This window comes from Apis cerana, linkage group LG5 (assembly GCF_029169275.1).
Source record: "Apis cerana isolate GH-2021 linkage group LG5, AcerK_1.0, whole genome shotgun sequence".
In the NCBI taxonomy this organism is placed as follows: domain Eukaryota; kingdom Metazoa; phylum Arthropoda; class Insecta; order Hymenoptera; family Apidae; genus Apis; species Apis cerana.
This window is the reverse complement of record NC_083856.1, coordinates 10075519-10089071: the sequence shown is the minus strand read 5'-3', so window position 1 is coordinate 10089071 and position 13553 is coordinate 10075519. Positions and strand designations below refer to the sequence as shown.

The following is a 13553-nucleotide window of genomic DNA, read 5'->3' as shown; positions in this document are numbered from 1 at the left end:
ATTCGATGCTGATTCGACGAAATAAAAAAGAGATAAACAAAAGCATAGGAAAGGAAGAGCTTTCGATCAGGAGAAATCAGGGTGCTCGGTTTCGAATCGTGTGATTATTCGAGGAAAGAAATCTCTGAATAATACAATATCGCGTTATCGAGATCGGTTATCCGGCCAATTATCGCGGTGAGGGGTCGATGTTGAAACGTCAGCCACGAAGGTCTAGGATAGAAATTGCGTGCCGTGCCCCAGTTAACGATCGAGGGCTGCGTTCCCACCGATACAACCCCCTCGAATGCAGGCTCGCAGACGGTGAACTTAGCCTCGATTCTCGAGGTTAACTCCTCCTCCTCGCGATCTTCCTTCTTCGAACGTGGAGATCGATCCAAATGGAATCCAATGAATTTCTGTCTCCTAATTTGCTTTTCGATCAGTTAATTTCTTTTCTTTCGACCAACCTTCCAACCTTCTACGATCTCTCGTTCCTCCCATTCTTTTCCAAATTTTCTTCAGTCCATGTTTGTATAACGAAACCGAAATTTGTTCTCCTTTGGGGAAGAAACTTTCGAATACAGAGGATGCAAAGCGAATGTTTGGGGATGCAAGGATCGAAATTGGTCTCGAAGCTTTCAGTTTGGGCGAGATTGACGAAGTGGATGCCTCGAGGCCTCGGGATCGAGGTTTATAAATAAGGTTATCGGGAGGGGGCGCGTCGAGGTGAAGGTGGAAAAGCTCGGTTCAAGGCCGTTCGCGTCTTGCCGCGAATATCTCGATACGAACCTGCCATGTCTCTATTAACCGACTATTAACGAGTTTAATCTCCACCCCCTCTTCCTTCGCGGTTTGCCTCCTTGATGGAAATTCGATAACGCAACGATTATCGCGCAAATTACTGGCATGGGAGGGGTCAGAAATTTGCCTACATTCAATTATCGAATCCTCGTGCAAGAAATTGAAGAGATTTCGAATTTTCTTATATTTGGATATTAAATTTTCTTTTCTTTTCTGCCTGAGAAAGTGGCTCGATATTTAAGCGACGAATTTTTCTGTTTTACATCGATAACATTCTTTTTCTTCCTTTTCTTCTCGCAGGAGAAATTAAATGGAAAAAGAAGTCGATTATATATGTTCGTTTAATTTATTAAGGGACGTATTATGTATAGAGAGACGAGTACCATTTAATACACGATTGTTTGTGAGAAAGACACTTGCTTCCAATTATATTCTCGATGAAGGGATCGTGAAATTTATATCACGGTTCTAATCTAGTTTTAAGGCCGTCGTTAAACCTTTAATGCTTGGATTAATTATTTGGCGGGCACGTTGCTCCATGTGCCATTACCGTTTTACGTTTCTGGATGACGATTATCTAATAAAAATTTCACGTCCTCTCTTCCTTTCCCTTTTCCTCCATTTTTCATCCCCTTCTTACTCTCATATTCACTCTCCTAATAAATATTTTCTTGCCTCGTCGATTTCCTCCTCCACTTAATGGGGTTTATTAATTAAAATTAAAATGAGTAAACCGGGGGAGCGGTTTGGTTTTGGAGAGAGGGAGGGAATGAAGATTCGTTCCCTGTTCCTTCGTTAAATTCACCGTTACTTAACTCGTGGTCGACGCGAACTTTTCCAATTTCACGGAAGAAAAAACGGAAGATATAAACGTGAATTTACCACCGCCGACTCGTTGGACGACGAATTACCCTTTCCCCGCCATCTTTCGAATCGATTTTCTCGAATTTTTCTCAAATTTCCCCTCCCCTTCCGAACAATCCCGCCTCTCGACAAACTATTCCCGATATTTCTAAAGTATTCTAAATCTCGATCTCGATGAAGAATTGCGGAGAAAAGAGAAAAGAGAAGGGAGAAGAGGAAATGATATCCAGGAGAAATTTTCACGAATTTTAGACGAAGCGAGGATGAAATAATTATCCGTGGAACGATTTTTTGGACATACTCGAACATTCTCGCGATAAAAGAATTGGAGAAAAGTGAAAAAAAAAAAAAAGGAAAAAAGGATCGAGGGAAAATAATAACTAGAATCTTTTAGAGAGATTCTTTCGATAAATAGAAATGTTTGGTAACATTTTTGGAATAAAAAAAATTAGAGAAAAGTGGAGCAAAAAGGAAAATAATAACTAAAATCTTCTGGAGAGATTGTTTCGATAAATAGGAGAGTTTTCGAGATGGTAAAAAAATGGTAAATAAAGGAAATAAAGAGTATAGAGTAGACAGCATCCTTTGTTTCTCTCTCTTCTTTCCCAGTTTCCAGCGAAATAATGAGGGGGGATGAGATATTCTCGTGTTCAGTCGTGAGAACGTATAAATTGAATGTAGAGAGCGTATGCAATGTTACAGAGAGGATTTCTGTTTCACTGTGTATTATCGGGAAGAAAAATGCTGGAGACGCGTCAGATTCTAATTTATCGCAATACCGATACGATTCATATCGAGTTTTCTCGAGATGTTTCTCGAGATATTTCGCGGAATATTGGATTGCATCGATGGATCGATTTCTCTTTTTTCTTTAAATAACAACGATTCTTCCGTCATTCCCTTTTCTCGAACATCTTTAATCTCGTTGAGATGATTAGAAAGAGAAATTCTTTTTAAAAATATATTATCAATCTCAACGAGAAAAAAAAAAAAGAATGACTCGTTTTCTCGCGAATAATTTATCATAATTTATTTCCAAAACTCGTTGTATCCGCCAATAAATCAAGAAGCCGAGAGCAATCAGAAACGCAGGGATCGCTATCTCGACGTTTTATCACCAGATAAATAAAAAGAAAAAAGAATTACATAGAATCGAAGAACGAGCCGAACTCTGCGTATCCCGTTAAAATTCTTCAAAAACACGTATCGATCACGATGAAGAAAGAGAACAATTTTAATCCTCTAATCCGCTAATAACCGGGATAATTGGAGGCAAACGCATTAGACGGATTATCGAGCGATTATTCCTTATCCCGCGGATCTATTCGCCGAAAAACAGGCGAGAGTTTCAAATATTTGCCAGTTCTTCTGCATCGACCTTATTCGCGCTTAAAATAAGACGAGTTAACAAGGACTCTAGACTCTAGACCTTTTCACTTTTACTTAATTTTTCCACTTATTGCTCTGCGATCTTTCCTTTTTCTTCTTTTTCTTGTTTTTTTTTTCGTATCTCGGTATCTATCCGACCGATTACACGCTTGACACGTACACGCCCACGCATCTGCATAAAGCTAAATGATTCTGGAAACCGGCCTTGACACTCTCCGTCGAATCGATAAGTCGGCACCGCTTGATTTACCGATCTTTCGCGCCATTGAATCGCGCACGTGTGAAATCTCGATTCGATCCTTCTCCCTTTCCTCGCCAAATATCGATCGAGAGAGGAACTGATCTTTGAAAATTCAATTCGCGATATAAATACGAATAGAAACAAAAATGATGGATTTGTTTGATCAATAAATTGTACGAGCACGATCGATTGATTTGTGAAATCGGCGAGATAAATTAATTTATTTCTTAGTTGAGCAAATACAGTTATAAATTTATGGTTTAGGATGAAACAACACTTTTTTAATAACACTTTGAATTTTATTACTAAATTTCCTTTCTCAACGTGTCGTTAAAACAGAGAACAAATTCATTTTCCCTAAAATCTCCATTATCTCATTTTCTCGCGATTATCGAATCCCCATCTCGCTACACAACGCGAAAGAAGAGGGGGAAAGTCTTTCCTCCCTCCCAGAATCTTTATTGTCCATTATTCAACTTTATCCAATTAATAAACTGTCTTCCCGTTCTGAACGTTCTCGAGTGAACGCGGCTCATTCGAGGAGACATTTTTCCAGGTCCTCATCAATTATTCATACGATCTCGTCCAATTATTAAATTTCCGTGTCGCTTTTATCGAAAAGCCAAGCGCGCGCTCTTTTTAAAAAAAGAGGAAGAAGAGGAAGAAGAAAACTGTTGGCTGAAAATCGGGGGAATGGAAAATCATTCAGAGAGCGTGCAAGGTTCGATGGACGATGGACGACGTTCTCGTCGACCGAGTGAAACCAAAGTAATCGATAGGATTCCACCGAATGCATTCCGCATTCCCCGGTTCAAACCGAGTCGTTTAGATCCGTGACTCCGCAGATTCGTGACTCCCCGTTTAATTCTGAAGCTTCTGCGCCGATGGCTTCGTACCGCACGAGCGAAATAAGCCACGGTTATCGAATTAACCTAATCAAATTTCGAAGCGAAAGGCACATTGCACGCACCTATGCAATTATTGTATGTACGCGATGATTTTGATTTTCCTGTTTTTTCTTCTTTTTTTAATCCACGTGGATTAGTTGCGCGGATCAATCGTTTCGATTCGATCGTCAATTTTTTTAACACGTGGTGTATTTTTATCGGCGTCCTTCAGACCGCGATTTACGACCGAGGCGTTACTTAAATTCTATTACACGCGTATATGAATTATTACGATGAGTTTACGATCATACGGTGAATACAGAGAGAAACGAACGATGAAATGGGATTTTTTTCCGCGAGAAAGAGAGAGAAACTTTTATTCCGATTTCTCTTTGCGATTCCCGTGGACTCGAGAAAGTGGAGATCGTTCGGATCGTGTGAATATGCACGATTTCGTTAGATGGAGAAAAAGAAATTTTAAAAAGAATACATTTGCGATTAAATCTCCGCGTGACGAACGAACAGGGAGGAAATTCTGTTGGATTAAAGAAATTAAACGTCCTAGACCTATCTCTAAACCTCTTATCCGGGACAACCTTTTTTTAAATTCAAGATCAGAAATGGACGTGGAGCTTAACCCGGTAAAAACTTCGAAAATAGCTCGTTTAAAGAGGGTCCAGCGGGGTGCAAAGCAGAATTCTTTTTCTCCGCTATAACGGTTCTCTCGCGTGATTATGAAATATTACGGGGATTAAGGTTTCCTTCTAAACCGCGACCGTTTATCTAATTAACGGATAATTAAGCCACGAGGAACACGAAGGAGCGAAGAAGGATCCTCTTAGAGATTACTTCTTCTCTTTTCTCGAGATTAATCGCGAACGTTTGACAAGCGAAAGGATGATAATTAAAAGCTAAAAGGATATTAACGTATTATTTATAGCGAATTATCGAATCTATACACGATATCGTTTTATCGTATTAGCCGTGTTTCACTGTTATCCGGAAACTAATCTCGACATCCCCAACGCTGCTCCCCAATCGATAATTCATCCGGCTTTCTATTTTAATGCCGTTACCCCCGCCAATGAGGGGGAATTAGTATTCGTGTAATTTATATAATTACGCGTTCAACGGCGATAGAAACGCGGGAAAGCGAGGATTAGCGATGGAGTTAACTTCCAATATAAATCGACAAAGGAGCGAAGTTTCAACGAGAAATATTTATTTCGTGAGATTCGATTGCTCGTAAAAGATTGAAAAATATATTTATAAGCATTATCTCTTCTTTATTTCGATTGTTCCTAAGAGTTTGAAAATATATTCATAAGCATTTCTTAGAATATATAAATGTGCTTAAACTTTACAAGATTCTGAACAATGTTTCCAATCTGTCGGTTTAGACTACACGTAAGTTTGATCAGGGAATTCGACTTCGGATCGACTCGGTAAAAATCGGATACGATCGGCTCGAGAGGCTAAGTCCAGTTATTAAGGTGGTAATCCGATTGCATCCGAGTGTTGTCGAACTTGCACGAAGTTAAAGAGAGAAGAACGGATCCAAATTTTTCGACTTGTTTCAAATCGGTATCCTCCTAAATTAATTTTTTCTTTCGATATAGTCGTGAAAAATTTGAAGATTTAAAATTCAGATTTAAACTTCATCCCATTTATCACGAAGTTATTTATTCCCATCACTATCAATATATTTGACAAGAGGAACAAAAGCATCGATATCGCGTCTGGTAAATCGATTACCAGAGACACGAAATAATGCAATTGCGAATAATGCGATACGTGAGTAGATTTAGACGAATTCGTTGGACAAACTTTGGTTTTCATGACAAATTACCTTAGAAATTTCTTTAAATTGATCACTAATTCGAAGGAGATTGGATGAAAGTGCTTAGTGGATACATATTTCAGGATTAATTGATAGAAAGTTTGTTAGAAGGATTATCAAAGTTACTCTCAAAATGTATATTTATGATGTTCTTCGGTCTTTACCGCGAAACTTGAAACTTTAGTGGAACTTTCAGGGAAACAAAATTCGCGATTTTGAGTTAAATTGACCGAAAACTAGTCGGTTAATATTTGAAAAATAAATAAGTCGAGGAATGATTAAAACGTAATCGTTTAAAAATGTATGAAATATTATTTTACACGTATAATGGAAAAAGATTTTAAATAAAAAATGATAATAATTGTTTTTTAAAAGGGAAAAACCAAACGATTTTGAACAAAAAATTATTGTTACAAAATATATTATTGCGTCGTATTGTTTCTATTCGAAACAATTATTTTTTCATCAATCAAAACTCTGTAATCGACCGTAATTACTTTTTCCTCCCTTTCTATCAGCGAAAAAAAAATTGTAAAAACGAAATTTTAATTAAAAAAAAAAAACCCTCTCTCTCTCTCTCTCTCTCTCAATCCAATAATTCAATCCATTATTCTTCAAACAACCAAAAATTCCTACCACGATATAACCACGATACACGAAGGCCGAGAAATAAAATTTATCGGAAAAATATTTCAAATATTATCTTCCATGAAACTACTTTTAATACACAGTGCACTCTGGCGATAATATTTAATACAAATACAATCAAAAAATGAGAATATATAAATTTCAAATTCGAGAATCCTCACTGTCACCTAATTATATCAAACGAAATCGAAAGAAAAATTTGGAGAGACTTTTCCAAATTCGGGAATCGTCAAATCTTTAACTCCGCCAAACCACCATCAGCTAGTCACACGAAATAAAAGCAGAAGCCTTTTCGAGAGACTCAATTCTATCTAAATCCACGATTCAGGCATAGCCCAACGAATGTTGCGAATATCGGGTGCGTGTGATCCACAAATTAGGTCGAGGAGACATTCCCTCCTGCCCCTTGGACGAACACCGCCCCGTATAATCCGCAAGTTTATCGCGAGCGTGGGACAATGGTCGATTCGGGTCAGAGGCGGCTGCTCCTGCAAGTCGGATGCGCCTCGTTCTTAACGACCCTTTCCATCTTTTCTCACGAAAAACCCTATGAAATAAGCGAGCCTCTTTGTTCCTTTCTCGCGGTCGAAACAACATTTTGGGGAAAAGGAGTTTGGAAAAGAAAAGATTTCGATACGAACGGGTGAAAGACAGTGAAAGACGGTTGGAGCGAAAGGGTGCTTTTTGAAGGGGAATTTGTTAACGTGCAAAGATTGATGAAATATCGAAGAAGAGATCTTGAATATTGGTCTTGCATTAGGAGAATAGATAAAGATGAATATTTTATTTTATTTTCTGGAGGATTTAAAAAGCGTGTACTGAAAAGTTAATCAATAATTGATATGATCGAATAATTTATCAATGGAAATTGTTTCTCGATTCGAATGGATCCATTGGACGTCGTTGCACAAAGAGAAATGGATATAGTATGAATGAAAGAAGATGCCCCTTCTGAAAGAGGGTGGATGACACGATAACGAATTCCTCTGTTCTTTCATCGATCGGCCTCTCGTTGCTCTTCATGCAGCCGGAGGAGTTTCTTTTTAACTCGTCCCGACAATAAGGCGCGAAAGAAAAAGGTGGAAAACGAGAAAGTTCGCTTTCTCCACGGTGCTCATCCACAGCCTGTGTGCAGTAATAAAAAAGTCGCGTGGAAATCCTCCGCCCACGCATGGACCTCAGATGTCGACCACGTGTATGCTAGATGCTTTTACGGTTTCGAGGCAAAGTTTGGGGGAAAGGAGAGAAAATTCGAAATGGACGACAAAGGGTAACGACGACACCCTTTCGAGTACCTTTATTTGATTCTTTCTCAGAAGGTTCAGAAAGGATTTGGATCCCGTTTCAAAGAATTTTTAGCTCGGAACATTGTTACCGCTGCATATTTCTCGTAAATATTTATATCAATCGACATTTCAACGTGTGATAAAATTTATAAATCACAATATCTCTTAATCATTAAATAAATCGTCCAAATGAGAAAAAGCTTATAGAAATACTTTGCCGTTGGACAAAAGCAAATTTTAAAATTTCTTTCCAATTTCTAATATTCATAAGATGTAAAGATCGGAAGATTTACTTACATTCGCTGGTGGATTTAGGAACGAGATGTTGATGTTCCAATTGGGTGCCGTTCAGGGGCGGGTCTGAAATCAGACGAAGAAAAAAAGTACAATTATTATATTATCGCTCGATTAATCAGAGCAGAAAGGGAGAAGAAAGAAAATTAGGGTTGCGATGATTTTTCGATCGGCAGTGCGAGGGCCTTGGAAAAGCTTGCGAGCCGTAGACCGGGTAAAAGGGGTAGAGACAAGAGGCGTGAATGTAGGTGAAACAGAGGAAGGCCTTCGCGAGAGAAGAGGTGCTGACGCTCGAGGCTCCACCCAACACCGATTGGTCGATGAAATCCCGCCGACAGAGGAGCACAAAACAACGTGTGCATCTTAAACCCCTCTCAAAAATACATCACGTAACGCTCGTTCGACATTCGATAATCTGTACACCCTAAAAATAACCTACAAATTTTCAACGACCCGCACTTCTTCCTTTCCGATCTTATTCCGATAATTAACCAACGAACCATTGTGCGCGTATATTTCTGTGAGATTTCTCGCTAAATTTCGCGTCGTCGAAGTAAGATTCATAGTGTATACGAAGAGAGAAAGGGAGGAAAGGAGATAGATAGAATAAGGCGCAAAATTTCATGGCGCAAGATGGCGCACGAGTTGCATAGTTTCGTCATTCCGGTGTGTTAGACGTCACGAGGATTTACGAGAGAGGGAGCTCGTATAATTCTCGACGTTTAACGAGGGCTCGTCGCTATCAATTTTTTGATATCGGTTAACGTTTCTCCGATACTGGAACTCGGTGGAACACGGTCGAGGAGAAGATTTATCTCGAAAACGTTTTACACACGTCGACGAGCGTTTTATACACCCTCCTTTCGGTTAACGTTTCGTTAATATCGAGTTCGAGTTGGCTAGCTTCAACGCAATTCCCTGGAACATCTGGACGAGCACCCTTAGAGAGAAATTTATCATCAAAGACGATATTTTAAGACAATTTCTTCTTAACGATCTAATCAAAATTCAGTTTAAGTTTTATGGAAAAAAGATTTGTAATAATTTTATACTACACGTGTAAATAAAAGTAATATAATTTCATAATGGAACGAAAAGGGACTCGTTATGGAAGTATTTAGAGGAAAGAAACATTAAGAAAACAATAATTGATCGATGAGATAATAAGCAAGAAATAGATAATTAAAATAAAATTATAATAAATTATCGGTACAGATTGATTCCGTGGATACTTAATAAGTAATATTAATTCGTTATAAAATTTCGGAATAAATTTTGAGCGTGTATCGGGCGAAACCACTCCGCGATATTAGAAACCGATAAATATAATATTAAACGAAGATTATCGACCGTGCGGATAAAAGTAATAACATTAATGGCAGGGGGAAGGGATCGAATCGATTCGAGACACTCGTCGTGAGTCGAAGGGGAAACGTGTGACGCGTGACAACTATTTCGCCGCGAGGCGAAATTTTGAGGCTTCGTGTTGAAAGGTATATTGCGCCTCGTATATTGCCACGAAAATAAAGGAAGGGAGAAAGAGAGAGAAAAGTAACGATAAAAGGATCATGCACGAAAAAAAGGAAGGATCAATTGATGTTGGAGGTGGTGTCACACAGCGAGGATGAAAAGTAATCTACTCTGGTGAGAAGAAGAGAATATATATATATACATTGCGATGAATGGAATAGTCCCTTTGACCCACGAAATTACTAGGCTCGCCAGAGTTGATCGGTGTTGACGATCGTCTAAAGCTCGTGATAGCGAATCCCTGGAACGTGACATCGGAGCAGGGGACCCGCGGAAATCAGACCAGACATTGTTTCCACCTCGACAAGATAAAGTGACACTGAACGTGACACTGCGCCGCGTGCGCTATCTCCATCTATGGAACGTAGGATTGCTCGGTGCTGTTCGATCGCAGCTTTGCCTCGACGTGTGGTTGTACTACGCCCGGCCTTCACAATGAATCCGCCGTTTTTACACCAATTCATCCTCCCTTTTAAATACGATATGCTAATTTCAGTTCCTCGATTGATTAAATTTCTAACAGTAGAACTTTAAGATGACACATCGATTATCCTCAGAATTGAATTGAATCCGCCATTTTTACACCAATTTTTTTTTCTTTTAAATACGATATGCTATTTCTTCGATTGATTTAATTTTTTTTTTTTTTTTACAATACAAGATTGCATATCGATTGTGAGTTATATATAACAATTGATCGAAAATTCGATCGATGATAGGCTAATTTGAATTCTTCGATCGATTAAACTTTATTTACAGTAGAACTTTAAGATGGCACATCGATTGCGTTACCCTCGAAGTTGACTATGAATCCGCCGTTTTTATATCAATTCTTTTTCTTTTAAATACGATATGCTAATTTCAATTCTTCGATCGATTTAATTTTTTTTTTTCCAATACAAGAGGTTGACAATTAGTCTATCCTTTTTAATTTTATAATATTCGATCGATGATAGGCTAATTTGAATTCTTCGATCGATTAAATTTCGTTTACAAAACGTAAGATTGCTTTAAAGCAATATCGATTGTGTTATCTTTGGAGTTGACAATGAATTTATCAATTTTTATACCAATTGATCGATCCTTTTACATACGATCGACGATAGGCTAATTTGAATTCTTCGATCGATTAAACTTTATTTACAGTAGAATTTTAAGGTAGCACATCGATTATCCTCGAAATTGACTATGAATCCGCCGTTTTTACACCAATTCTTTTTCTTTTAAATACGATATGCTAATTTCAATTCAGTTCGAGGTTGACAATTAGTCTATTCTTTTTAATTTTATAACAATTGATCGACGATAGGCTAATTTGAATTCTTCGATTGATTAAATTTTGTTTACGGTAGGACTTTAAAATGGCGATTGCGTTACCCTCGGAGTTGACTATGAATCCGCCGTTTTTATATCAATTCTTTTTCTTTTAAATACGATATGCTAATTTCAATTCTTCGATCGATTTAATTTTTTTTTTTCCAATACAAGATTGCATATATTGATTGTGAGTTATGTTCGAGGTTGACAATTAGTCTATCCTTTTTAATTTTATAATATTCGATCGATGATAGACTTATTTGAATTCTTCGATTGATTAAATTTTGTTTATGGTAGGACTTTAAGATGGCGATTGCGTTACCCTCGGAGTTGACTATCCGAATCTGCTCCTTTCGACGAAGCTGAGACTAATTTCGAATCGATTTCTATCTCTTTAATTGTTTCATTTTATTCCGCTTGATCCCTTTCTATTTCTATTCTACTCCCTACATTCTACGAGACAAACGATCAATCGAATAACCGAGGCTGTTGCTCGACCGATCCACTTATATCACGGACTTAACATGTTGTTGCATCACCCACCTATATTCATAACCTATCAAAATATACATAAAATTGCGAATAAACGTTTAATACCAGGAAAAGAGAAGATCGCATTCAACGAGAGGGGAAAAAATCTTCTTCGAAGAAAAAGAGATCAAGAAATGTCAAACAATATGTTTTGATGGGTTGAGATCAATTCTAGTCAGCTCTCTCTGGTGGCGCGAGGAATATTAAGTTCCGGAATCAGAAACACAACACAGAGCGCGCAGCAATCGAATTGGACCTTCGTGATGTTTTCAGATGTAACGAGAACCAGACAAGACTCTCCTCCTCATAAAGAAAGGAGGAACAATTATACGTTTAATTATAACTCGATAGATACAACTTTTCCCTTCGCTTCGAAGAAGAAATTTTCCGGATTCTTCGAACATGTATCCACGAATGTATTAACACCTTGCGAAGAAACATGAAAGAAACATCGGTCGAGGGAGAACGTCTTAGGTTAGGTTGTGATGAATATTGAAACCGGGCAGGCAGTAAACGCGTGCACGTGTTCCGGATATTTAAAACAGGGGAAAAATGGGTCGCGGATCTTTTCTCTTTCTCCTCCCTCGGATCTTCGCGATGCACTCACCAAGATGAGCCTGCGAATACAAATTCTTTTCTCTCTCTTAAGCTGCTTAATTTCGATATCGAGTTATCGAGAATTTTCCTTCCTTCCTTCTTCTCTCCTTCTAAGTTTTGCCGTTATAGAGATAGTTGGAATATTTCATTAAGAGGCAATTCCTGGTATTTTTATTTTTAATGTATATCGCGGCGTAATATTACTCAGGGAAATGAGAAGTTGAAGCTCTGTTTCGCGCAACACGGGAAAGGAACTGGGAAGCCTCTTGCTAAGGCTAAGGTCGAAATTGCTTTTGGACATGGAAGCAATATCGTAGGCATACGGAACACACCCGCTACACCGTCAGAATTTCCAAGTTTGCTTTACGTATAATGTTGGAATATCTGGATAAAGTAATGCGGATTACGGATAAGGAGAGATTGAAACGGGGAGGTGAGGTTGAGGGAAACTCGATTTACTCGAGTTGAGGGAAACGTCGAAAAACGTTTTATCGAGAAATTTCGTTCAATTTTTGGATTTTTGAAATTTTCAGAAATTTTTTTTCCCGGTGTGAAAATAAAATCGTTAAGAGAGTTTTAAGAAAATTTCCGAATTTGTTAAACAAAAGAGAAGATATTTACTTTCATAAGGATATTTAAGTAATGATTTTTTTTAATTAATAATGATTTAGTGAAAATTTGGAATAGCTTTTAAATTTGGAAACTTAAAAACCTTGAAATTTTCCAAAAATCGTCGGTGGAAATAACTCGAGTAACTTTCGAATTTGAAAATTTAGAAACTTTTGAAAGCTATATAAAATTTTTCAGAAAAGAAAAGGAACATTCATTCTTCACGTAAAATCATCAATTTGAAAATTCAGAAACTTTGAAATTTTCCAAAAAAGAAAAAGAAGATTCATCCTCCACGTGAATATATAAAATCATCAATATGAAAATTCTACAAATTTAGAAAGCTCTCCCAAATTTTCCAAAAAAGAAAAAGAAGATTCACGTGAATATATAAAATCATCAATTTGAAAATTCTATAAATTTAAAAAGCTCTTTGAAATTTTCCAAAAAAGAAAAAGAAGATTCACCCTCCACGTGAATATATAAAATCATCAATTTGAAAATTCTATAAATTTAAAAAGCTCTTTGAAATTTTCCAAATAAGAAAAAGAAGATTCACCCTCCACGTGAATATATAAAATCATCAATATGAAAATTCTACAAATTTAGAAAGCTCTCCCAAATTTTCCAAAAGAGAAAAAGAAGATTCACCCTCCACGTGAATATATAAAATCATCAATTTGAAAATTCCACAAATTTGGAATATATCCTCCAATTTGTCTCTAAAACCAAAAAAA

At 37.4% G+C, this 13553-nt stretch overlaps 1 protein-coding gene across 3 annotated transcripts in view; it reads right to left on the bottom strand.

Annotated features, from left to right (window-relative positions):
• The window catches only part of LOC107994397 (solute carrier family 12 member 4), a 119024-nt gene that overhangs the window by 92631 nt on the left and 12840 nt on the right, over nt 1–13553 (bottom strand). For all 3 annotated transcript variants that reach the window (XM_017051281.3, XM_062075086.1, XM_017051282.3), the window contains one exon: nt 8236–8298. In XM_017051281.3, the coding sequence (XP_016906770.1) occupies nt 8236–8298 (63 nt within the window). The remainder of the gene's footprint in view (nt 1–8235; nt 8299–13553) is intronic.